Genomic DNA, 27,761 nt, shown 5'->3' on the forward strand with positions numbered 1-27,761 from the left:
CTGGTAGGGAAAGGAAAGCCATTCGCTCTGGGCCTGGACTAGACCTCGTCGGGCCGGCGGAGGTCTGGCTATGTGCCTTTGAGGGTCGCTTGGGACGCAGAGCGAGAGCCGAGAGCGATGTCTCAGCCGCCGCCGCCTCCTCCGCTGCCGCCGCCGCCGCCTCCCCCCGAGGCTCCGCAGACTTCGTCGTCCCTGGCGGCGGCGGCTACTCCGGGGGGCCTTTCGAAACGAAGGGACCGGAGAATCCTTTCCGGGAGCTGCCCGGATCCCAAGTGCCAGGCGCGGCTCTTCTTCCCGGCCTCAGGTTCTGTCAGCATCGAGTGTACCGAGTGCGGACAGCGGCACGAGCAGCAACAGCTGCTGGGAGTGGAGGAGGTGACCGACCCGGACGTAGTGCTGCACAATCTGCTGCGGAACGCGCTACTCGGGGTGACGGGGGCTCCCAAGAAGAACACGGAACTGGTAAAGGTGATGGGCCTCTCCAACTACCACTGCAAATTATTGTCGCCCATATTGGCACGCTATGGAATGGACAAACAAACGGGCCGCGCCAAGCTTCTCCGGGACATGAACCAAGGCGAACTGTTCGATTGCGCGTTACTCGGTGACCGGGCCTTCCTCATCGAACCAGAGCACGTCAACACAGTGGGCTATGGCAAGGACCGATCTGGAAGCCTCCTATATTTGCATGACACTCTCGAGGATATCAAACGGGCCAATAAAAGTCAAGAATGCCTTATTCCAGTGCATGTGGATGGGGATGGACACTGCCTAGTGCATGCTGTGTCTAGGGCTCTAGTAGGCCGAGAGCTCTTCTGGCATGCCCTGAGGGAGAATCTGAAGCAGCACTTTCAGCAGCACCTAGCCCGATATCAAGCCCTGTTTCATGACTTTATTGATGCTGCAGAGTGGGAGGACATTATCAATGAATGTGACCCTCTGTTTGTGCCACCTGAAGGTGTCCCCTTAGGCCTGAGGAATATCCACATATTTGGCCTTGCCAATGTGTTACATCGTCCCATAATTCTCTTAGATTCCCTCAGTGGCATGAGAAGCTCTGGTGATTATTCAGCCACCTTTCTACCTGGGCTCATACCTGCAGAGAAGTGCACTGGGAGAGATGGTCATTTGAACAAGCCAATCTGTATTGCGTGGAGTAGCTCTGGTAGAAACCATTATATTCCCTTGGTAGGCATAAAGGGGGCTGCCTTGCCCAAACTACCCATGAATTTGCTACCTAAAGCATGGGGTGTGCCTCAGGACCTTATTAAAAAGTACATCAAGCTTGAGGAGGATGGTGGTTGTGTTATTGGAGGAGACAGAAGTTTGCAGGATAAGTACTTACTTAGGTTGGTTGCTGCTATGGAGGAAGTCTTTATGGACAAACATGGTATCCATCCTAGTTTGGTTGCTGATGTACATCAGTATTTCTACAGAAGGACTGGGGTGATAGGAGTTCAGCCTGAGGAAGTTACAGCAGCTGCTAAAAAAGCAGTAATGGATAATCGCCTTCACAAGTGTTTGCTTTGTGGTGCCCTTTCTGAACTTCATGTCCCTCCTGAGTGGTTGGCTCCAGGAGGAAAACTGTATAACCTGGCAAAAAGTACTCATGGACAGCTGAGGCCTGACAAAAATTACAGCTTTCCTTTAAACAATTTGGTTTGTTCATATGATCCAGTGAAAGATGTTCTGTTACCAGACTATGGATTGAGTAATCTAACAGCTTGTAATTGGTGCCATGGCACATCTGTGCGAAGAGTCAGAGGCGATGGCTCTATTGTATATTTGGATGGAGACAGAACTAATTCTAGGTCTACTGGTGGCAAATGTGGTTGTGGATTCAAACACTTTTGGGAAGGTAAAGAATATGACAACCTTCCAGAAGCTTTTCCTATCACTTTGGAGTGGGGAGGAAGAGTAGTCAGAGAAACAGTATATTGGTTCCAGTATGAAAGTGATCCATCTTTGAATAGTAATGTTTATGATGTTGCAATGAAACTTGTTACCAAGCACTTTCCAGGTGAATTTGGGAGTGAGATCCTAGTTCAGAAAGTTGTCCACACTATATTGCATCAGACTGCAAAAAAAAATCCTGACGATTACACTCCTGTAAATATAGATGGTGCTCATGCTCAGAGAATTGGAGATGTGCAAGGACAAGAATTGGAGTCTCAGCTACCAACTAAAATTATTCTTACTGGACAGAAAACAAAAACTTTGCACAAGGAAGAATTAAACATGAGTAAAACTGAAAGAACTATTCAACAGAACATCACAGAACAAGCTTCTGTGATGCAGAAACGGAAAACAGAGAAATTAAAACAAGAGCAAAAGGGGCAACCCAGAACTGTTTCTCCAAGTACTATTCGTGATGGGCCTTCATCTGCACCTGCCACCCCCACGAAGGCTCCCTACTCACCTACCACTTCTAAGGAGAAGAAGATTCGCATAACAACTAATGATGGACGGCAGTCCATGGTTACCCTTAAGTCTTCAACAACCTTTTTTGAACTTCAGGAAAGTATAGCCAGAGAGTTCAACATTCCTCCATATTTACAGTGTATTCGATATGGTTTTCCTCCTAAAGAGTTAATGCCACCCCAAGCAGGAATGGAAAAGGAGCCAGTTCCTTTGCAGCATGGTGACAGAATTACCATAGAGATCTTAAAAGGCAAAGCAGAAGGTGGTCCATCCACTGCTGCACACTCAGCCCACACTGTGAGACAAGAAGAGATTGCTGTTACTGGCAAGCTGTCCTCCAAGGAACTTCAGGAGCAAGCTGACAAAGAAATGTATTCCTTGTGTCTTTTAGCAACATTAATGGGTAAGAGCAATTGAACTCTGATGGTATATATATATTTTTTTAAAGATTTATTTATTTATTATATATAAGTACACTGTAGCTGTCTTCAGACACACCAGAAGAGGGCATCGGATCTCTTTACAGATGGTTGTGAGCCACCATGTGGTTGCTGGGAATTGAACTCATGACCTCTGGAAGAGCAGTCGGGTGCTCTTAACCGCTGAGCCATCTCTCCAGCCCCTGATGGTATATTTTAATTGTGAGTATAAAATACTGAGTTGTTTTGTTGTGAAGAGGAAAAAAACCTTGTTATCATAAATACTTGATTCTATAGAAAGGAGAAAGTTATTTTCCTTAGTGTTTGGTAGTAGATAATAATATGATTATTGAGTGAATATTAGAACAGCATGAAACTACAGAGTGAAAGTAGTTACTCAACTGTTATCAGACTAATTACATATATATTAAACTTGCTTTTAAAAAATGTATTTATAGTTAAAGCCCTTTTTCACCCTGTCTGAGCTCTTAGGTCTTTCTATCTTGATCCTTTTTCATTTATTTTTAATTTCATTTTCCTGTCTGTCATGTGATTTCAGGACTTCCTGTTTGATGAATTGCAGTTTCTGGTGTTTATAGTGTGACTGCACTCCCACCTACTAGCCTATCTCCTCCATTTCCTGTTCTTCCTTCATCATGTTTTTCTTACGTGTACGATAGGTTTTGTGTTTAGTTTTATGGTTCAGGGACTGCCATAATTACAGTGCATATCTCGGTAAGAAACAAGAAAGATGACAATGCGGTTAGAAATTTTTTTGATAATTTAGTACAAATTGAAGGAAAATATATTATCAGCTAAATACGGTAACTTTAGTCTTTAGATGATTTGGGATCCTGCTTCAGTCTTTAGATGATTTGGGATCCTGCCTAGTGGTATGCTTTTTACATTATTTGCTTAACCTTTGTCTTTAAGTTGGTGTTAACATAAGCCTTATACAAGTTTTCAAGTATGAAGTAAAATTTAAAGGATAGTTGTTAGAAGAGACTTAATTTTGTTGAGATTAGAATTTTTAGCTAGAAAAATGCTGGCTTTTGATTCTGTTTTCTCAGACTACTAAATAGTGAATTGGCCTTGGCCTACGATAATGATTTATTACTGGCTTATTAAGTTGGAAGCCTACTAGTTTATGGGAAATATAAAAATGGTACAAACTTTCAGCTTGATATTGTTGATTTTAGTTTGCTATGCATAAGAACTGAATTAGAGAAACCAACGTAGGTATTTTCCGTATTTCTGAGACATTGTGGTTTCTTAGAGACTTCATGGAATAGAGGAATGGCTGTATGATTTTGGAAATCAGAAGGCACAATCTGACTTTAATATGGTCTAATACTTATTAGTGATTTCAGGGAAACTATTAACTCCTCAATACTTCAATTGCTTCTGTACCAAAGATCACTTGTAGTTGATTTGAGCATAGATAAAGTGTTTCCAGGATTCTGAAAATAACATCCTCACAAAATGGGCAAAATTAGGTACATACAGAAGACATTTTAAGACTGGCGGTTTCTCAGGTTAAAACAGGATGATAATGTCTGTCTTAAAAGAGGATAAATGAACATTTTTGTGGCGAATATCTCCTATTGACTCTATATCCAGTAGCTAGTGCCTAACGAGTAGTAAGCAGTTTGAAGGGATTTGTTTTGTTTTTAACTGAATTTAACATGTCTAAAAGAAAGACTGTATCTGCAGAAATGGAATGGATGGTCAGCACTCAACATTGAAAAAGAGTCGGAAAAGCAGAATTTGGCAATGCTTATGCACTGTCGTACAAAGGAGAAATATATCACCTGGGGTTCATGATAATTCTGGTAACTAGAAAGGTAATCTTTGCTGAAGAATAGGAATATTTTTGTGAGTCCTGGTTTTGGCCTCTCTGCCATAACACCCTCTTTATCTGATTCCATGACTCCATAAAAGGATTTACTTTTACCATTCATTTAGCTTCATTTGGTAACAGGTGAGAGAGAGTATAGGTAAGGAGTCCATTTACTCCATTGTAAATTAATACATTGGCATGAGTCACATTATAAATCAGTGGTCTTAAGTACTTGCTCAGTATAGTAATATGTTCTGTAACGAAAGTTAGTAAAAATACTAGCTTATAGTTACTTTAAAAAAATTGATTTATGCTTCCTGCATCTAATTTTCTAGGAACTAGTATAAACTGTAATGAGTTCCCCAATATACCACTTCTATTCTGATCCTTTGCCTCTTCACCTTTGATACTTACATGGCTGTCCATAAGCCATAAGATTTTTTTTTTAAAGATTTATTTATTTTTATATATGTGAGTACACTATAGCTGTCTTCAGACACACCAAAAGAGGGCATCAGATCCATTACAGATGGTTGTGAGCCACCATGTGGTTACTGGGAATTGAACTCAGGACCTCTGGAAGAGTAGTTGGGTGCTCTTAACCGCTGAGCCATCTCTCCAGCCCTAAGATTTTTTTTTATATGTATCCATTACCAACACAAAATTTAAGTATAAAGGAATTTTGCTAATTTAAAGTAGTAGCATTTGAGAAATTTTTGCTCTAAGAAATAACACAAGCCTGGTAATCCTAGCATTCCAAGCTCTTGGAAACCTAAGGCATAAAGATGATGTCTTGAGCCTGGATTACATAGCAGTGCCCTGTCTCCAGTGATGACAGCAACATTAAAAAAAAAAAAAAATCATCAAAACCCCAAATAAGCAAAGTACTAAGACTGGCTGCGTTGTATATTAGTCTTCTCTTTCTAATTGTTTTTTAATTATATAGAAGGTACTCTCTAAATGTAATGTGTTTGTAAAAATATTAGTTTTGGAATAGTTATATACATATGACTATATATATAGCAACTTGGTGTTTAGATTGGTGATGCTAAAAAAAAAGGAGTTATTTGGAAATTTGCAAATTTCAAAATGTAAAAATTAACTCCTTTTATGTTTGTTTAGAAATAGCTTGAAAATCAAGCTTTACAAAATTTATTTGCCTTCTCCCTTGTATTTAGTTTTGAATACATCCTCTCAAGTTTGACCAACTTCTGCTTACTATTCTAAGTAGATCCTCTTTATTTTATATCCTATTAGTTTTCCTTACAGTACCTATTGCAGGCTTAATGATCTTATTTATTTAATTATTTATTTGCCCCTTCCCCACTAGATTTGAAGTCTACAAACATAGAGAATAGAACCTGTTTTAATGGATGCCTTATCACCTAGTACAGTCCTGCCACATTTTATGATACCAAGCAAATGCTACTGAGTGAATGAACACTCAAAATTAATGTATGCTGTGAGCCTGAGACTACTTCAGAGGTACAAAGATGAATGGAGACATAGTTCCTGCCTTCTGTGAACTTATGTGCTAGCTATTTATCTATTGCTATGCTAAAGCACAATGACCAGGGCCACTTAATAGAAAAAGGGCTTATGGGTCTGGAGGAACAAGAGAGTACATTACCATCATGGCAGAAAAATGTGGCAATATGCAGGTATGGCATCTGCAGCAGTAAGCTGAAAGCTCACATCTAAAAAAAATGACAGCAGGAAGCAAAGAGCTTCCTGGGAATGGCATAGGGAGGCTTTGAAACTGAAAGACCTCACCTAGTTGACAGACTGCCTCCAGCCAGCCCACACCTAAATCTATCCCTAAACAGTACCACTGACTGGGAACCAAATAATCAAGTGCTGGAGACTGGGGATGTGGGGGAGGCATTTCTCATTCAGATCATCACAACTTGCCTGGCAGGGTCTCTGCTGAGGGTCTTCTGATTTTATAGCTTTTATCAAAACACGACCAACCTTCTTTTCTATAGACAAAAAAAAAAAAAAAAAAAAAAAAAAAGATAAACCTCAAATATAGCCATCATAGCATTTTAGAAATATTTCCTATTTAATTCCACACACAAACACACACACAGATTGTATGTATTTGTGAAATGTTGCTGACTTGTCGGGGTTGTGTTTTTTTTCTTTTTCCTTTCTTTTTTTTGAGGCTGGTTTTGTTTTTTAGCTAATGGCTTCAGAAGGTTCAGTTTATCATGCTAGGGAGGGTGTGATAGAGCACAGTTTATATCATGGAGGTCATAGGGCAGAAAAGGGGACTGTTTGAGCTTTTATTTGTTTTTGTGGTGCTAGGATTGACTTAGGACCTTAACTTTCTGTTGTTTTTAAGTATAATATTCATTAAATAGATTTTGTATTATATCAACAAAATAATAGCTTGGTATGGGGCATTCATGGAAATAGTCACAGTTGCTTTGAAATATATAACGATAGTACAAAATATAATATTTTTCCTGTGATATTTCACATGTACTTTTAATACATCTTATCCAGACCATTGGATTTTTTTTTCTTTCTTTCTTTTTTTCGGAGCTGAGGACTGAACCCAGGGCCTTGCGCTTTCTAGGCAAGCGCTCTACCGCTGAGCTAAATCCCCAACCCCAGACCATTGGAGTTTATTTAACTTAGTTTTTACAGACTGCCATCTTCATTACTTATATAGTGTTTAAATCAACCCCCAACTATGGCTTTGCAAAATATATTAGTACAATTCCTTATAGATCACTTGTTTGTATTTTATTATATGGTAACTATGGTAGATATAATCTACCCTAAGAATTTGGCTCATTTCTTTTTTTCTTATTATTTTCTGATTATCATAGCATTATCAGGAGGTAAAGATATATTTAGTGAAAACAAAATTTGACTGTAGTTAAGTAAAAATGTGTTATTTATCTTAGTTCACTACCAACTTTTGAAAAATGGAGAAGCTTATTGGATTTTATTACACTGTTTTTCTTCCTGAAAGGACTGTGGCTTTTTACTATATACTTTTAAAATATAGGGCCTATTTGGATCAATCTCCAGCATCCAAAACCCTCATAACACTTGTAATTTCTTTTTTACTTATTGGTGAAGGTGGTATTGGTAGTTGAATCTAAGATCTCATGCATGCTTAGCAAACATGTTTCTACTTACTAAGCCTATCATAATAACTCAGGATTTTCCAGAATCACATTTGGAAGTCAGATAGATGGTTATTTTTTTAGGTGATATTGGATCTCTGTATTAGTATTCTCTTTTTATATTTTTCTTCAAATGCTAGGTAAAAGTTTAAAATCTAGATTATGGCTTATATATACTTTATTCTGTATTGCCATTGAATGGTTTTACTTACATGTAATACAACTGTAGTGAGAATAGTCATAAAGTTGAATAAAATGTTGATAAATGTCTTTACGCATACCTTACAGGCAATTTTTAATAGTTATACTTTGAAGATTAAGTTAATCACTTTCTACGATTTAGCCATCTGATACATTTTATTTTTATTTTCTTCTCAAGAATTCCAACATATATATAAAATAACATGTGGTAGGTCTTCACTTTGTTTTTGCTTTTTGTTTTTTGAGACAGGGTTTCTCTGTGTAGCTCTGGCTGACCTGGTACTCGCTTTGTAGACCAGGCTGGCTTCAAACTCACAGAGATCTGCCTGCCTTTCCTTAGGATTAAAGGTGCATACCACCATACCCCACCTTGAAACAGAGTTTTTAATGTGAATTTAAAAATCGCTTCTGAAATAGAAAAAACCCTAGTAGATAAAGTAGAAGAAAATCATCTGTAGTATTTCTGCTACCTATATCTCTGTTTATAGAGCAGAACTGAAGGCTCTAGGAAGGATTCCAGAAGAAGACAGTGAAAAGAGGCTATTTATGGTGGTATATTTTCTATCTTCACACATAGTACATCAACTAGAAATGTTTTACTTTTGTACCATGAAAAACAGCTGATTATCAAGTAAAGCTAGTTGAGAGACTATCACAGGAAAACTGTTGATATAATGGAGATGTCACTATGATATTCTTCTCTTAAGAGTTTGTCCTAAAGAGATGGAGCCATTTTTGTGTTTGCTGCGTTTGTCCTGAAAACAGGTGTTGCTATTGGTTAGGTTTTACAGATTTGGTGGGAGACAGTTTTGTTACTTCCATTCTTTCTTTTTTTTTTTTTTTTTTTTTTTGGTTCTTTTTTTCGGAGCTGGGGACCGAACCCAGGGCCTTGCGCTTCCTAGGTAAGCGCTCACCACTGAGCCAAATCCCCAGCCCTACTTCCATTCTTTCATTTGCATGCATGTCTGTACCATTTTTTTTGCCTAGTGACCCCAAAAGCCAAAAGAAAGTGTCAGATCTCCTGGAACAGCTGATTATAAGTTACCAAATATGTGTTGAGAATTGAACCCAGGTCCTGTAGAAGAGGAGCCAGTGCTCTTAACTACTGAGCCATCTCTCTAGCCAGAAAAAAACCAAAAAACAAACAAACAAACAAAACCAACCTTATTTGTGGTACTCATTCTATGTGTTTACTCAACGAGTATTAAGAATGAAGTTGAGGGGTTGGGGATTTAGCTCAGTGGTAAAGGCCCTGGGTTCGGTCCCCAGCTCCGAAAAAAAAGAAAAAAGAAAAGAAAAAAAAAAAAAAGAATGAAGTTGAGTCTAATGAACTACTGATCTTTCCCTGAATCTGAAAACCTTTTAGTTTAAAAGAAGAAAAAAGGTAAACTAAATTAGCCAGCGGTATAATGGTGGTCTTGGTATTTCTGTAAATGTTGACATCAAAGTAAGTATTACTCAACCATTCAGATGAATTGTAGAGGAATTCTATACTTTATGGTTGTTGTATTATTTAATCAGTGTGTGTACGCTCGCCTGCTTATATGTGGAGATCAGAGGACAGCTTGAGGGAGTTGGTTCTCCTCCCACCATGAGGGTCCTGGGATTGAATTTGGATTGTCAGGCTTGGCAGTGTGTTCCTTTACCTACGAGCAATTATTGAATTTATCACAATTTATAAATTATAAATTTATTCTGTAAATTGCCTTTTAAGGAATACATAACAATTATTGGCCTTTGGGCACTGGAATAGTTTGTGTTGCATCATAAAAATCAAGGCAGAGGGAACTGGGCTTGATGGTGCATGCCTGTAATTGCAGCAGTCAGGAGGTGGAAGAAGAGAAAGGATGACTGGGAGTTCTAAGCTAGTCTCAGCTACCTGGTGAGACCCTGTCTCACAACAACAAAACAAAAAAAGTCAAGGTAAGGTGTGGTGTGAGGATGGTAGAGAAATACTAGCTCTTGTATTATATAAGAAAGGATCTTGGACTTTATCTATGTTCTTTTCTTTTCCCTTTTTTCCCCTTTCCTTTCTTTATTGTCCTATAGCTTACACTGGCCTTAGGACTCCTGTGTAGCTGAGGATTTCTTTTGGACGACTTTGCTGCAGTATGGGAGATTTAACTCTACATGAACAAGGGAGTTGGGGAGGACGGACTCAGGGAAAACTGTTGAGTGGGGGCAGTATTCTCAGCAGGAGGCCAAGACAGCAGTACTATAGATGGAGAAGGTGCTATGGAGAGCTTTATGTGACTGTGGTGGACTTGTACAGAGATCCTGACCTCTAGTCTCCTCTCTCGTTTCCCTTACCAACAAAGATAACTTATTGGAGGTATTTATATACCGAAGGAAATAATTTCTCCTTTCTACAGCCAGGTGATACCATACATATTTATAAAACAGGATTATGAATAGAGCATGTTTGTTTTAACATGATTTGCACTTAGTAGATGTTTAATTTTAGTGTTATGTATAAACTTTTGATTGTGTAAAGATTCATACCCTATCTTGACACTTATTTGCTGCATGATCTTGGGAGAATTCTTTAATCATTGTTCTGAGCTTTGCTTGTAAATGAAGTAGAGAGAACTTGGTTGTGACAGTAGAAGAAGTGTTAACAGTACCTTCTCAGCTTAAAGACCGGTAAATAATAGCAGCTTAGATGATGTTATACTTCCTTTAACCACAGAGTGATGATGTAGTATTACCCTTCCCGGGGCAAAAATTTCTTGGGGGATAGAGAATGAAAAATTTTACCCTTAATGTATAAAATTAAGCACAAATATATAACATAAACAAAACAGTATAGTAGAGTATCTGCTGTTTGTACTTTATGGGGAATGCAGCTGATTTGGAAAGTGTCTGGAGAATCTTTATGTGGAGATGATGGAAACAGAGATCCATGACTGCTTAATAAGAAAAGACATGGTCTGGGTGTCAAGTGCTAAGAAATGTGATTTCTCTCACTACTCTCTCTTTGGCACCTGTTCACAGTATTAACCCAAAAAGAAAAACAACAACAAAAAACCCCAAACCAACCCCAAACCCTGCTACCTCTACTTTTTGATGTTTTCCAAAATAATAATATCCTTGAGTATTTTAGAAAAACTAACTATTGAGGCTAAGAGTGACCATAATTAAATGAAAGGTTATCACCATAGAAATACATTTTCTAGATAAAATTTGGTCAGTGTAGCTGTTATTAGTTAGGAGTTATTAGTATATTTGTACTTGTGGGGATTTGATATTTTAAATCAAACTTTTCTGCATGTCTTCATTTAAATAGAGCCATTTTGGTAATAGTACTGTATCATCAGTAAAAAGTGTTAGTGTAACTGAATGTTCTGGTTAGGCAAAGGTTTATGTGCCAAGGCTTTAAACATTTTATATTTTAAATTGATTAACTAAAGATAACTAGGTGAGTATTACACAGCTTCATATCTCTCTGGTATGGGAAAGGATTGCAGACATATGATTAATTAGCATCACTTATTTCTATACAAGACGCAGGCCCAACAGTATACTTTTCTAGTAGGAAATGGACCCATTATTGCTCTGTGTTCTTATTTTCTATGATGTAATTTAATAATGATGAAAATAATGAAAATATAAAGGAGCACATCAACATAGTTCTGTTCTTCCACTCTGATGCTTTCAAACGCTCTTATCTTTTTCCCTTTTGTTGGTAGGGAGTGAACTCTGCCCACTTACGTTCTCACTGGCTATTTCTTTTTCTTTTTACTCACTTTTAACACACACATACACAGTACAATTTTATATTCTAGTTAAAAGTGAGTATCTTTTCATAATCTTTTCCGTTCCTGACCAGTGTTTACCAGCAAATTTTCCTTGAGGTATTCTGAAACTTCAAATATATTTTGTTTAGTATGATTAATACTGATTTGTGCAGTTTTAAGGATTTTTTTTTTGGCTCCTATATTTAAAAATTGAGGGAACTTATTAAAAATTTAGGTTGTTATGGTGTCTTGAAAAGTGACATGGGCCTTCAAACACTAGGTTAGTCTCCTCTGTGATAGCAGTTGGCAGTAGCTCTCACCTTTCCGTGGCCCTCCATTTTCTGGAATGCCATTGTATCACATCTGTGTAGCACTCATTCTGGATCTGGGCCTTCAGTCTCTGTTCTAGGTTAGCTAACCTGGGTCAGCATAGTCAAGGATGGCAGTCTTGTGTTTGAGCTAATACTTTGTATGCTTTTGTCTTTCAGGAGAAGACGTGTGGTCTTATGCAAAGGGACTTCCTCACATGTTCCAGCAGGGTGGTGTATTCTACAATATTATGAAGAAAACTATGGGTATAGTTTAATTCTGATTTTATTCTTGGATAATGTTTCCATCTAAGCTGTTATAAATTTGAGAACATCCAAATAGGGGCCAAGTGAGATGGCTCAGTGGGTAGAGGCACCTGCTGACAAGCTTGACAACCTGATTTCCATCCCTGGTACCTACATGGGGGAAGGAGAAAACTGCTGCTGCAGTTGTCCTCTGACCTCCACATGTACACCATGGTACATGTGTACCCATGCACATACACACACACACACACACACACACACACACACACACACACACACTAAGTAAAATGTGATATTATAAAAACAGTCATGATATTTTTAAAAAAATATTGACAGTTAGGCCTAGTACTATATGCCGATAGTCCAAGTTGGGGTATTGATACTAGAGAGCCCCTTGAATCCAGGAGTTCCCAACCAACCTAAGCAACATAATGAGATACCACCTACCATCTGCCACCTACCACCACCTTTTTTTTTTTTTAAATCTAGTTTATTTCTTGGTTACACTTTTTTCCCCATAGTATCTTTATTGATTATTTTGGAATTGCACGTCATAAACCATGATCACACTTCCCAGTCCTCCCAGATTTCCCCCTTCTCAATCCTTGTGGCTTTACCTTCCACTCCCAAAAGAAAGAAGGAAAAAAAAAAACAAATCCAGTTTGCGTTGCCCATATACTCACTGGAGCATGATCAAACTGCCAGTGGTTAGCCCCTTAAAGAAAACTTGAGTCCTTCCCTATCCACACCCCTGCCAGAAGCCATAATTGTGGAGAGCTATACTTCAGCAATTTTTGTGATTTCTTGTCAGTGGTTTTCTGTTTGAAACAGGCTCTGTTCTGTTTTTGAGGGAGGTGGTGTGGTAGGGGTACGGGTTGTCATAGAAGCCTTCCATGCCCCTCTTTATCAACTGTGAGTCTGCAGTCATTAATAACACTGCCAAAGTATCTTCCTTGCCCTTTATAGTCAGCGGGAGCACGGATGATGGACTTCCACATAGTTTCTTACAACACCATGGACCATGGATATCCACATGAGATGCCCCCCACTTCAAGATTTATTTTATTTTAAATTATACGTATACATATGTGTGTGTGCACATGAGTGCAGGTATCTCAGACACCAGAAGATGATGTTGGATTTCTTTGAACTGTCTGACCCTATGTGCTAGGGACTGAACTTGAGTTCTTAACCACTGAGCCATCTCCATTGCAAGAGACGACACCCCCTATATTCTTTTTTTTTTTTTTTTTAATTATTGTTGTTTTGTTCTTTGGGGTTTTTTTTGTTTGTTTGTTTTTTTTTTTTTTTAAAGATTTATTCATTTATTATATGTACACTGTAGCTGTCTTCAGATAAACCAGAAGGGGGCATCAGATCTCTTTACAGATGGTTGTGAGCCACCATGTGGTTGCTGGGAATTGAACTCAGGACCTCTGGAAAGCAGTTGGCACTCTTAACCGCTGAGCCATCTCTCCCTATATTCTTTTTATTTATTTTTTTTTTTTTCCTTTTTCTTTTTTTCGGAGCTGGGGACCGAACCCAGGGCCTTGCGCTTGCTAGGCAAGCGCTCTACCACTGAGCTAAATCCCCAGCCCCCCTATATTCTTTTTAAAGTGTGTGCATGTTTGTTGCTTTTTTTTCCTCTAGTGCTAGAGATTGAACCAAAGGCTTCACTCATGTTAGGCAAGTGCTCTACTACTGAGCTTCATGTATGTGGGTGTGTATATATGTATAAGTGTCCTACCACTGGGCTACATTCCCCCAGCCTTGTATGTATAAGTGTGTGTACATACATATATATGAATGTGCCTATGTGTATGAAAGCCAGAACAGAGCCTCAGGTGTCATTTGTTCCTCATGTGCTACCCACAGGGTTTTTGGGGTTTTTGTTGTTGTTGTTGTTTTGTTTTGTTTTTTGTTTTATTAAGCTAAGGTCTCTTGGCCTGGAACTTTCCAAGTAGGCTAGGTTAGCTGGCCAGGGAGCCCTAGAAATCCACTCATCTGTCTTCTGCATTGGTATATTAAACATGTGCCACTTTTTTTCTAACATAAGTTCTGGGGATTGAACTCAGGACTTCATGTTCACAGCAAGTGCCTTACTAATAGATTCATTCTCTCCTATGAGTGTGTGTGTGTGTGTTTATTTAAATATATTTTTTCTTTACCAATCTGACTTGTTGTTCTTATGATGTGGTCAGGTATGTTTCTGTGGTGTAATTAATACATTTTTATGTTGCTTTCTTGCTTCTATTTTGGTCCCTTTTTTTTTTCTTTTTTTTGGAGCTGGGGACCGAACCCAGGGCCTGCGCTTGCTAGGCAAGCACTCTACCACTGAGCTAAATCCCCAACCCCTCTATTTTGGTCCTTAATGATGAAAGAATACAAGCTATGAAATTAGAGGCAAAACTGATTACACAGCTTGTGACTGTCACAGAACCAGATAATACGGTATTTTTATTGTTTTGTTTTAGTGGTGACTGGCATATATTACTGCTTTTTAGGTTTCGGGAAACAGCTTGTTTTACATTTAACTTCTTTGTTTATAAAGATAAATACAACTGTATGTAAGTGTACAGTTATACCTTTAGGATTTAAAGATCTTGAGAGAGAAGTTGGCAGGGCATATATTTGACCTCATGTGTTTGCAGTGATGTATGATGAGTTCTTTTGGCTTCAGATTTATCATTTCTGGTTTAGCTTATGTCTCCTACCTATCTTTACAGACATTAAATGCAAATTTTTGTAGTGTACACTTATTTTTTGAACTTTTTTTCTTCAAAACAACAAATCCCAAGTAGGCTGCTGTAGAAATGTTTAGACATAGAAAATAGCAAGGATGTTATGAATCCCATGTACCTGTTACCTGGCTTCCACAATTACTAGTCCATTTTGACTTTCATCTCAGCTGGGCTGTTTAAGCTAGTCTCAGATATATAGTTTCAGAACTAAGTCCTTTTAGTATGTATATAAGTGTGAAATACTTTAAGCAGTGTTTAAATATCAAATGTTTTCTTTCAGTTCATTTGAGTCATGGAACCAAAGAATATCTAAAAAAAAGGGGTTATTGTTGTTAAACATCTTAATTTTATTGGTATTGTGTATAAAGTGGTATGTGTGTGTGTCTGTGTGTGTGTGTCTGTGTGTGTGTGTCTGTGTCTGTCTGTGTGTGTGTGTAAGGGTGTCATATTCCATACCTGGTTCTTCATTTGTGGTCAGCAATCAAGTCTTTCCTTTCCCCTTGGGTCCCGGCATTGGTTGGGACATATATATGTAGGTCTCCTACTCTTGTTGTCAGGCTTGTTTGTTAAGCACTTTTCATATGCTCAGTCATTGTGCCAGCCCAGAGACAGGTATAGACTAAGTATCATATGCCTGAAATATTTGGAACCAGAAGCATTCCAGTCCTTGGAACACTGTGCATATACATCATGATCTATTTGACTCAAGTCAAAAATTCATTTGTGTGTCCTACCTGCCTTAAACACATCACCTGCAGATAATCTCACATAATCTCCTTAAGTAATATTATAGTAACATGAAGTAATTTTTCAGTTAAATGAAGCCAGTTTCATAGTGTGGAGTCTTCTACTAGTGGCATAATTTTTGTGCTGAGGAAACTTTCAGGTCTTGGCACAGTATGGATTTTGGATTGTTGGATTAGAGGTGCTCAGAACCTGTATATTCTTTAATACACTGCATGTGGATTTTGAGAAACATACAGTCATGTATCAACCCCAGTAAAAATACAGAATATCTTTCATGAGTCCGGATTTTTAGCCAACCCCCATTTCCCAGTCCCTATAAACTGGCAACCATGGATTTGAATTCATTTATTTTCCTTTTTTATATTGCTGCATTAAGGTAACTTTTTGTGCATGGTTGTTTTGCTTAGAATAGGTGTTGGTAAATTAGCCTGAGGCACATGTCGCATCTGTTGCCTTGTGAGATTTTGTTGGCATGTAGCCATATTCCTGTCTACATACTACCTATTGCTGCTTTTGCAGTACAGCACTACCTTACCGTCCACTGTAATCAAAATGTCATAACAGTGTCCTTTAGAGAGAAAAGCCTTTTTATTTTGTTTTTAATTATATAAAGGAATTTTATTTTTGCACACGGAAGTCAAATGTCTATGGTCTATGTTCTGGTAAATAGCCTTCCTACTAGGAAAGTCCTGAGGCTGTATAGGACACAACGTGGCAGGAAACAGATAATGAATGCGTCTTATTTCTGTTTTAGTGTACATTGGCAGGTATCAGTAGTTGATTTCATTGTCATTGCTGAATAATATTTCATTGATTAAATCTATCACATTAAAACATTAATAATAGAGGCTGGAGAGATGACTCAGCTGTTGATTGGGCGTGCTTTTTGCTCTTACAGAGGATCAAAGTTCATTTTCCACACCGACTTTGGGCAGCTCACAGTCCTATAACTCCAACTCCAGGGAAGCTTTTTTTGCCATGCTTTTCTGGCCTCTGCAGGCACCCTTATACATGGAATATGAGGTCACAGACATGCACGAATGCACACGCTTTTAAAAAAGATCTCAACCAAAAGACATTTGAACTGTTTTCATTTTTTAGTTACTATGAATCTAGCCCTGTAAACATTTATCATGTATGTACAGGCTCTGTGTTCATGTAAGCTTTTCTTTTTTTATCCTTCCTTCTCTCTTTTCCTCCTCCTCTTCCTCCTCTTCCTCCATCATCATTATCATCATCATCATTATTATCATTATCATTGTTATTATTTTGAGATGTCCTGAACTGACACTATAGACTGGGCTGGCCTTGAATTCGAAGGTCTGTCTGCTTCTGCCTCTCCAGTGCTGGGATTAAAGGCTTGGGCCACTACACCTGGCTTCATGTAAGTTTTTCATTTCAGTTTGGTAAACACTTAAATGAAATATATGGTCATATGGTGAGTATTCTTTATCTTTATAAGAAACTTCTATGCCTGGGGAAATGACTCCATTGGTGTAAAGTGCCTGCTACCTAAGAGTGGGGATCTGAGTCCAGATCCCCAGCACTCATGTAAAGGCAGAGCATGGTGGCATGTGCCTAAAGTCCCAGCAGAGACAAAAGTGTTCCTGCAGCTGGCTGCTCAGCCAGCCTTGCCAAATCAGTGAGCTGTGGGATCAGTAGAAGGAATCCTGTGGGGAATGAGAGGAAGATAATCAATGCTGACCTCTGGCTTCCACATGCACACATATGCACACACTCAGCCACCATGAACATATACATATATAGCATTCACACATACATTCATACACAAATACTCTTACTCATAGAAATTTCCATATTATTTTCCAATGCAATTAGACCATTTTTCTTTTCTATTAGAGCTATATGAAAGTTCTATTTGTTTTAGGTTTGTTATTGGCATTTGGTAGTGTCATTTGTATGTGCATGTGCTTGTGTGTGTATGGGTATGTGTTCATGCATGTGGAGACCAGAGGACAACTACTTGCCAAATGTTGTTCTTCAAGAGTTGCCTACGTTGATTTTTGAGATAGGGCCTTTCACTAGCCTACAGTTCACAGTTCATTCAATAGGCTAAGCTAGCTGGCCTGTGATCCTTCTGTCTCTGGCTGGGATTACAAGAGCATACCACCATTCCTGGCTCTTTTACATGGGTTCTTTTTTTTTTTTTTTTTTTTTTGACTTTTTTGTGATAGGGTTTCTCTGTGTAATAGACGGGCTCCTGGACTTGATTTGTGGACCAGACTGGTCTTGAACTCACAGAGATCCACTTAACCTCTGCCTCCCGAGCACTGGGATTAAAGGTGTGTACCACAATGCCCAGCTTAATTGAAGTTATTATTTTAAATTATATGTGTATGGGTCTGTGGATATGAGTGCAGATTATTCAAATCCCCTGGAATTAGGATTATTGGCAGTTGTGAGACACCAATAAGGGTTTGGGAATCAAATTCTGGTGCTCTTGCAAGGGCAGTTCTCACTCTTAATCACTGAGCCATCTTTCCAGCTCCAGTTGTCTTTTGGTTTGGCTTGGTTTGATTTTGAGACAGCGTCTCACTGTGTAACTCTAGCTGGCTTGGAACTTGCTTAGAGAACTGTCTGGCTCTCTAACACTGAAATGCAGCTGTACCATTTGAGGTTTTGTTCGTAAAACAAAACAAAAAAATCTTTTCATAGGTTTGTAGCATTAGCCCACTGTGGTTTACTTGGCATTTCTCCAGTAAAGTGATGTTGAAGATCCTTTGATGTATTTCTTTTTTTTTTTAATGTGTTTTATGTATGCGTCATTGATGAAATGAGTGTTTAGCAAATTTTTTCTTACAGTCTATAACTTGTTTTTTCATTCTCTTGATATCTTTTGAATATGTAAATTTTAAAATTTAGATAAAATCCAATTTTATAATTTTTCATTTTATACTTCATGCTTTTTCTTTTTATACTCTGTTTTATTCTATAAGTTTTATAGTTTTAGATTTTTATATTTATTTTCAGGTATACTTTGGATATTAATATGAAAAATGCCATAAGTAAGCTGGGTGGTAGTGATGTATGCTTTTAATCCCAGCAAGTGGTATGCAGGGGTAGGCTTTGTGAGAGTTTGAGGCCAACCTGGTCTACAGAACTAGTTCTGGGACAGGGCTACACAAAGAAACTTTCTCAAAAAACAAAAAAAGAGAGAAAGGAAGGAAGGAAGAAAAGGAAAACGAAAAGTTATAAGTATAAAAGGAAGCTAATTTTTAATGGATATTTTTTATTTACATTTCAAATGTTATCCCCTTTCCTAGTTTCCTATCCATAAAACCCCCTATCCCATCCCCTCTCCCACTGCTTCTATGAGGGGGTGTTCCCTCACTTACCCAGCCACCCCTTCCCATCTCCCCAACCTGACATTCCCTACACTGGGGTATCCAGCCCAAGGGTTTCTCCTCCCATTGATGCCCCAAAAGGCCATCCTCTGCTACATATGCAGCTGGAGCCATGAGTCTGTCTATGTGTACTCTTTGGATAGTGGTTTAGTCCTTGGGAGCTCTGGTTGGTTGGTATTGTTGTTCTTATGGGGTTGCAAACCCCTTCAGCTCCTTCAATCCATCCTCTAACTCCTCCAGTGGGGGCCCCATTCTCTGTTCAATGGTTGGCTGTGAGCATCAGCCTCTGTATTTGTCATGCTCTGGCAGAGTCTCTCAGGAGACAGCTATATCAGGCTCCTGTCAGCATGCACTTTTTGGCATCAGCAATATTGTCTGGGTTTGGTGGCTGTATGTATATGGGCTGGATCCCCAGGTGGGACAGTCTTTGGATGGCCTTTCCTTCAGTCTCTGCTCTAAACTTTGTCTCCATATTTCCTTCTATGAGTAATTTTGTTTCCCCTTCTAGGAAAGACTAAAGCATTCTTGAGCTTCATGTAGTCTGTGGATTGCATCTTGGGTAATCTGAGCTTTTGTGCTAATATCCACTTATTAGTGAGTGCATACCATGTGTGTTTTTCTATGATTGGGTTACCTCACTCAGGATGATATTTTCTAGTTCCATCCATTTGCCTAAGAATTTCATGAAGTCATTGTTTTTGATAGCTGAGTAGTACTCCATTGTGTAAATGTACCACATCTTCTGTATACATTCCTCTGTTGAAGGGCATCTGGGTCCTTTTCAGCTTCTGGCTATTATAAATAAGGCTGCTGTGAACATAGTGGAGCACGTGTCCTTGTTATATGTTGGAGCATTTTTTTTTGGGTATATGCTTAGGAGTGGTATAGCTGGGTCCTCAGGCAGTACTATGTCCAATTTTCTGAGGAACCTCCAGACTGATTTCCAGAATGGTTGTACCAGCTTGCAATCCCACCAACAATGGAGGAGTGTTCCTTTTTCTCCACATCCAGATGCCAGCATCTGTTGTCACCTGAGTTTTTGATTTTAGCCATTCTGACTGGTATGAGGTGGATGTTTTGATTTGCATTTTCCTGATGACCAAGGATGTTGAACATTTCTTTAGGTGTTTCTCAGCCATTTGATATTCCTCAGTTGAGAATTCTTTGTTTAGCTCTGTACCCTTTTTTAAATAGGGTTATTTGATTCTTTGGAGTCTAACTTCTCGAATTCTTTGTATATATTGTATATTAGCCCTCTGTCAGTTGTAGGATTGGTAAAGATCTTTTCCTAATCTGTTGGTTGCTGTTTTGCCCTAATGACAATATCCTTTGCCTTACAGAAGTTTTGCAATTTTATGAAGATCCATTTGTCTGTTCTCAATCTTAGAGCATAAGCCATTGGTGTTCTGTTCAGGAAACTTTCCCCGGTGCCCATGTGTTTGAGGTTCTTCCCCACTTTCTCTTTTGTTAGTTTGAGTGTATCTAGTTTTTTGTGGAGGTCCAAGATCCAGTTGGACTTGAGCTTTGTACAGGGTGATAAGAATGGATGGATTTGCGTTTGTCTATATGCTGACCATCAGTTGAACCAGCACCATTTGTTGAAAATGCCGTCTTTTTTCCATTGGATGGTTTTAGCTCCTTTGTCAAAGATTAAGTGATCATAGGTGTGTGAGTTCATTTCTGAGTCTTCAATTCTATTCCATTGATCTACCTACCTCCTTTGTACCAATATCATACAGTTTCTTATCACTATTGCTCTGTAATAGAGCTTGAGGTCAGGGATGGTGATCCCCCCAGAAGTTCTTTAATTGTTGAGAATAGTTTTCGCTATCCTGGGTTTTTTGTTATTCCAAATAATTTGCTAATTGCTCTTTTTAACTTTATAAAGAATTGAGTTGGAATTTTGATGGGGATTGCATTGAATCTGTAGATTGTTTTCCACAAGATGGCCATTTTTACAATATTAATCCATGAGCACGGGAGATCTTTCTTCTGAGATCTTCAATTTCTTTCTTTAGAGACTTGAAGTTCTTTTCATATAGTTCTTTCACTTGCTTGGTTAGAGTCACACCAAGGGATTTTATATTATTTGGGACTATTGTAAAGGGTGTCATTTCCCTAATTTCTTTCTCTGCCTGTTTATCCTTTGAGTAGAGGAATACTACTGATTTGTTTGAGTTCATTTTATATCCAGCCACTTTTGCTGAAGTTGTTTATCAGGTTTAGGCATTCTTTGGTGGCATTTTTGGGTCACATTTTTAGGGTATACTATCTACAAATAGTGATATTTTGACTTCTTCCTTTACAATTTGTTTCCCTTTGACCTCCTTTTGTTTTCTGATTGCTCTGGCTAGGACTTTGAGTACTGTATTGAATAGGCAGGGAGAGAGAGGGCAGCCTTGTGTATCTAGTCCCTGATTTTAGCGGGATTGAAGAAGCTAATTTTTTGATGAGTTGCAAAAGCATAAATCAAGATTTGTTCTTAATTGTGGATGTTCATTTGTTCTTGTACTATTAAAAAGCCTATATTTCATCCATTGGGTTATTTTGATGCCTTCTCAAAAATTAGTTAACAAGTTATATATTTGAAAAGTATAAATTATACCATATGCAAATATCCCACAGTAAATTTGCTTTAAAAGTCACTTGAAGCCAAGTGTGGTGACATAAACTTATAATCATAGCTATTTAAGAAGCTGAGACACTCAGGAAGTTGAGGCAAGAAATTATTACAAGTTCAAGGTCTATCTGGGAAACTTAGCAAGACTATCTAAAAATAAAGAAAGGGTTGGAAATGTAGTTTAGTGGTAGAACACTTGCATGCATAAATGTGTAAGACTCTGGGTCCAACTTTTAGTATTGCCAAATTACCCAAACCAAACAACTCAAGCAATTAACTATTTTATGTACACAGTTTCCCCTTCTAGGAAAGACTAATATATATGTGTGTGTGTGTGGAGGGGGGGTGGTCTAATTCTAGAGTTTCTGTTTTGTCTTTGTTTTTCTAATGTCATGACTTGATTATTGTATTTTTATAGTGATTCTTGAAATAAATCACTGAATATTCCTTTGACCCCTAAATGTTGTTTGGGTACTTCTGGTCCTTGTTTAGCTGCACAAGCTTTAGGATCAGGTTGTTTATTTCAACAACAAAATAATCTCATGGGATTTTTTTTTTTTACTGTTATTTCATTGACTGTATAGACAAATCAGAAACATCTGATAGATTAACAAATACCGTTTCATAATTTATGAAAATGTTTCTCCATTTACTCTCTCTTACCCAGATTTTATAGTTTTAGTATACAGATATAGGTATTTTATTTTTGGACTTATTAATCCTATTATTAAGAGATGCTTCTTAAAGTTGTTGTTTGTTGTTATTTTTCACTAACTAGAAATAAAATTGACTTCCTGTGTTAGTATTGTACCCTGTGACCTTGGTATTAATAATTAGCTCATAAATACTGACTTTTTAGTAGTTTGTTTCTCGACTGTGTAGGACAACATGGCCTTTGTAAATAAAAGATCTCTTCTTTTCACCTGTCTTTTATGTTTTCCTTACCTTATTGCGGTAGCTAAGACTTTGAGTTCAATATTGAATAGAAATGAAGACCATGATGGTGTCTCATCTTGGAGAAGTCTTCCGTCTTATGCTGAGGACAGTCCCTTGCATTTCCTTATTTACCAACGGTTCCTGTTAGGAATGAGTGCGGAGTCATGACAAATGTTCCTTTTCATTTATGGAGATAATTGTGTTGCTTTTCACTGTTTGTTGAGAGGGTGAGTTACAGCAGCTGACATTTATTTATTTTGAGATAGGGTCTTATCTGCACTGACTGCCTGGAACTCACTGTGTAGAGCAGGCAGACCTCATACTCACAGAGATCCACTTGCCTGTGTTTCCCAAGAGCTAGGATGAAAGGCACACCCAGGAATTGATTTTTTATTTTATGTGTATGAGTGCCTTGCTTGTGTGCATGTATGTATACCATGTGTTTTGAGGAGGCCAGAAGAGGTCATTGGATTTCTTTGTACTGGAGTTACAGATGGCTGTGAAATATATTGTGGGAGCTGGGAACTGATTTTGGGTTTTCTGCAAGAACAGAAAGTTCTTTTAGCAGCTGAGCCATCCCTCCAGTCCCAATGAAACGCTCAGATATTTGACGAGTGCTTTGTGATTGTTCATGATGAATAATGATCTTTAGTTTTCTCCTAATAACTGTTCGTTTAATCAGAGTTACTTTGACTTCCTAAAATGGATTTAAAAAATACTTCCTTTTGTTTTCTTCCTTTTGTTTTTAGATTTCATTCTCATTTGATAGATGATGCTAGGTAGAGTTGATTGATCAGCGAGGTCATTATGTTTAGAGTTTTCTTTATTGGACAGTTTTTTAAATAAAGGATTTATTTTATAATTTAAAATTTTTCTGTATATATTTCAGTGTGTATATGCCATGTATGTAAGGGTGCTTTCCGAGGCTAGAAGAGACATTGGATCCCTTGGAGCTGGAATTGTTGGGTGTTGATCCACCTGATGTAGGTGATGGAATTGAAAGGAGAAAGCACACTGAGCTGTGAAGCCATGTCTCCATCCTCCTGTCAGGCAGACTTTCACTGTGAACTTAGGTTCTAGAATATGTAGTACTCGTAAACTTATTTCTTCAACATGTCTGTTCATTTCTTCCAAGTTGTCAAATGTAGTGGCATGGGGTTGTTTTATGATATTCCCTTGTTGTCCTTTAATGCCTAACAAGGCCTGTAGCCATTTCATTTCTAATGTTAGTCATTTGTGCATTCTCCCTCCCTCCGTTTTGCTTCTGGTCTGGCTAATATTTGGTTTATCAGTTTTATTGGTATTTTTCAAAGAAACAACATTTGGATTCATAGGCTTTTCTCTTTTGCTTGCTTTAGACAGGAGATATGAAGGAAGACAGAAAGCTAATTGGTTTTTGGTTCTAATTCTCTTGTGGGTATTTTTGTTGTTGTTTAAAAATAAAATATAATCAATATTGAAAGTGTAAAATTTAAAGTGAAGCCTCACAGCTTCTGTTTTGAATACCTATTCTGACTTTAGTTCATTAAGTTGTATTTTTATTTTCAAGTTTTTCTTTAATAGTAAGGTTTGGATTTAAAGTTTCTTTTCCTTCTGGTTCTCTAAGTAGAAGCTTAGGCTATTATAATTTATTTTTGTTTTCTAGTTGTAAGCATTATTTAAGATCTTGTTTTGTGTGCACATGTGAACATGCATGAGTCACTACATGTGTATCAGGACACCTGTTGGAAGCTCTCCTTCCACAGTGGGATCTAGGAATCAAACTCGGGTCTGCTTGTGCAGCTAGTGCTTTTATTACCATGCAGGGCCTGAAGATTTTTTTAAATGTTAGGTATAGAATTGAGAATTGAAATAAAAGTCTATTTTTAAAATGGTATTGAGACAACTGGATGTCCACATAAATGAAAGCAGGGAATAGTGGTGGAATATCGAGTCTCCTGGCAGTTTTTTCAGGCAGGCCTTGAACTCCTGATCCTCCTGCTGAGTGCTGGGATTCAAGGCATGACCACCATGCCTTTTTTTTTTTTTTTGGTTCTTTTTTTCGGAGCTGGGGACCGAACCCAGGGCCTTGCGCTTCCTAGGTAAGCGCTTTACCACTGAGCTAAATCCCCAGCCCCCACCATGCCTTTTTTTAAATAAGTAAATGGCCACTTAGATCTGACTTGCTATGTTCTTTCTTTCATTTGTGTGGCTTGGTTTGGCCTGAGGATGTGCACAATGGAAGTTCCGTTTTCCTGAGCCACAACTCTGGCAGCAGCTACAGTCTTTCTGTCAGTTGACTATGCCAGAAACATGTCAGGAGAAATTTCTACCTGGAGTTTTATTAATTCACATTTTTTTCTACTATTGAAATTAATATTTGTTTGTAATTATAATTTTAATTTTAATAATTTTATTTATTACATTTTCTTATTGATTTACTTTATGGTTAGGTTTCGTTGTTGTTGGGTTTTTTTTTTTTTTTTTGGTAACTCAGTTAAACTTTTTTTTCTTTTTTCAGTTAAACTTCTTTTCCTAACTTTGCTATAGGATAATGCTATATATATATTCCTCATTCCCTGGGAGAAGTACTTTAAGGTCTTACTGATGCTTTTTTTATTTTTTGGTAGTAGACTCAATTATTTTCCAGCAAATGGTTTTTTGATGTATTCTTTTTCTTTCTATCTTTTCTTTCTTTTTTCTTCTTTTTTTGGTTTTTGGTACCAGGAGTTTCACTGTGTAGCCCTGTAGACAGAGCTGACCTCCAGCTCAGAGGATCTACCTGTATCTGCCTCCTGTGCTGGATTTAAAGGCATGCATTAACACTGGCCAGTTGCAAATCATTTTTTGAAAGTTGTTTGTCAGTTGCATTCAGAAATTTTGTTATTTTGGACATAAATATCTTTGCTATGCATTTGATAGCATTGTAAACAAGATCTTAACGTGAAATATCTTTCTTTTTCTTTAGGCATGGCTGATGGCAAACATTGTACTTTTCCACATCTACCTGGCAAAACCTTTGTTTATAATGCTTCTGAAGACAGACTGGAGTTGTGTGTCGATGCCGCAGGACATTTCCCCATTGGTCCTGATGTTGAAGATTTAGTTAAAGAGGCTGTAAGTCAGGTTCGAGCAGAGGCTACTACAAGAAGTAGGGAATCAAGCCCTTCACATGGGTTATTAAAACTAGGTAGTGGTGGAGTAGTGAAAAAGAAGTCTGAGCAACTTCACAATGTAACTGCCTTTCAGGGGAAGGGCCATTCTCTAGGAACTGCATCCAGTAACCCGCACATGGATCCCAGAGCTAGGGAAACTCTGGCTGTAAGAAAGCATAATACAGGGACAGATTTTAGTAATAGTTCCATTAAAACAGAGCCTCCTGTGTTCACAGCTGCTTCTAGTAATAGTGAGCTTATTCGAATAGCTCCTGGAGTGGTAACAATGAGAGATGGTAGGCAGATTGATCCCGATGTGGTTGAGGCCCAGCGAAAAAAATTGCAGGAAATGGTTTCTTCTATTCAGGCATCAATGGACAAGCACTTGCGGGATCAAAGTACAGAGCAAACACCATCTGATCTTTCTCAAAGAAAAGTAGAAGCTGTGAGTTCTTCTGTGAGGCCTGGGAATCTTCAGACTGGCTTGCCTGAATCTTTTTCTTTAACTGGTGGCACTGAGAATTTGAATACTGAAACAACTGATAGTCGTGTAGCAGATGTACTGGGAGCAGCATTTGCCACAAGGTCAAAAGCACAAAAAGAAAATTCCATGGAGGAACCTGAAGAGATGGATAGTCAAGATGCTGAGACAACTAACACAACTGAGCCGATGGATCACTCTTGATTTAATTTAGAGGCTAATAAAGGCAGATGTTTATTGTGAATATGTAATATTTGTTGGCTGGGCCACATAACTTGAGTAGTCATTAAAAATCTTGTACGTATATAATTCAAAGATTATATCTTGTTATTCAGTGCATGATAGCAAGTGTGTGATTGGCAATAGCTTTTAATATACTGCTGCCCAGGCTGGCTCTGAATTCTTGTAAATTAGTTTAGATCTTTTGAAAGGGTTTATTCCATGTATGTGGTTCATTGAAAGTTCTTTGTCATTTTTAATTCCATGAAAGTCTTAATTTTCAGACATGAAAATTCTCTTGCTAAATATTTGGTTTCTGCAGAGACCAGAATTGGAGAGGAAATGACAGTTGGTACACATTGTCATCAAGGTAGCCATCCTACATTTCATGAGAATGTTGATTTCAAGTTTACCTGAACTAAATGTATCTTAAAATACATAAAATACTTTGACTACTTAAAAGTTATAACGTTATAGAGACAGCTATTGTTGGCAAAAATATTTTGACAGTTGAGAGTGACACATTTTCCTGAATTGAGCCGAGTTGGGGAGAAGTATCTACCCTAGTATGATAAAGTCGGTGTGACTCAGTCTGTTGGTCAGAGCCAGTATGGCTAGTTCTATGCTCTTGTTGATAATATGTTGCCATTATTTTTTTAATCTTGGCCTTGTCAAGTTCCACCTATTATTTTTTAAATCTTACATAAAAGAGAATGGCATTTTGTTCTAGAATATTTAAAAATAATGGTAGCAGTAGTTAATTTCTAACTTTCAGAGTATGTCAGAGTCACAGAGAATTTATCTGTATGAATGGTTATATAGTTTTGACACAGTGGTATGTAAGCCTGTATATGCTAAATGTGTCTAAGCCCCTTTCAACCAAAAATGTTTTCCTTTTTTCTTAGAGTCCGTAAGATTTTTTTTTTTGTCCGCTTCACTTGAGTTTGGATGCATAGTTTGTTCCAACATACCATTAGCATCTGCTTAAATAGTGCATTCATTAACTCTTCCGTGCCAGTTTCCTCCTCCAAGCAGCTTTATGCTTATTTAGTAAACACAGTGTATATTCCTGAGATTGGTACTGGACTATTGTATTCTGTTCTGTAGACTTGTATTTGTAAGTGTATTTCAGTCCATCATCTTCCTTCGTTTACTGAAATTAAGTTGAATTTGAATGAACGAATG

General features: G+C 38.0%; 1 protein-coding gene across 1 annotated transcript; it reads left to right on the forward strand.

Annotated features, from left to right (window-relative positions):
• Vcpip1 (valosin containing protein interacting protein 1) lies at positions 1-26,642 on the forward strand. The gene is made up of 3 exons (NM_176857.3): positions 1-2,824; positions 12,247-12,333; positions 25,690-26,642. Exons 1-3 carry the CDS (start codon positions 118-120, stop codon positions 26,559-26,561), a joined length of 3,666 nt encoding a protein of 1,221 aa, NP_789827.3. The 5' UTR covers positions 1-117; the 3' UTR covers positions 26,562-26,642.
• Positions 26,643-27,761: the final 1,119 nt, after the last annotated feature.

Source organism: Rattus norvegicus, chromosome 5 (genome assembly GCF_036323735.1).
Source record: "Rattus norvegicus strain BN/NHsdMcwi chromosome 5, GRCr8, whole genome shotgun sequence".
Classification (NCBI taxonomy): Eukaryota; Metazoa; Chordata; class Mammalia; order Rodentia; family Muridae; genus Rattus; species Rattus norvegicus.

What these genes read in the sequence shown, in the direction of transcription:
- Vcpip1 (NM_176857.3), top strand. Translation starts at nt 118, where the DNA reads ATGTCTCAGCCGCCGCCGCCTCCTCCGCTGCCGCCGCCGCCGCCTCCC. An exon ending in TCTTTTAGCAACATTAATGG is followed by an intron (nt 2,825 to 12,246) that starts GTAAGAGCAATT and finishes TTTGTCTTTCAG; the next exon opens with GAGAAGACGTGTGGTCTTAT. An exon ending in TATTATGAAGAAAACTATGG is followed by an intron (nt 12,334 to 25,689) that starts GTATAGTTTAAT and finishes CTTTTTCTTTAG; the next exon opens with GCATGGCTGATGGCAAACAT.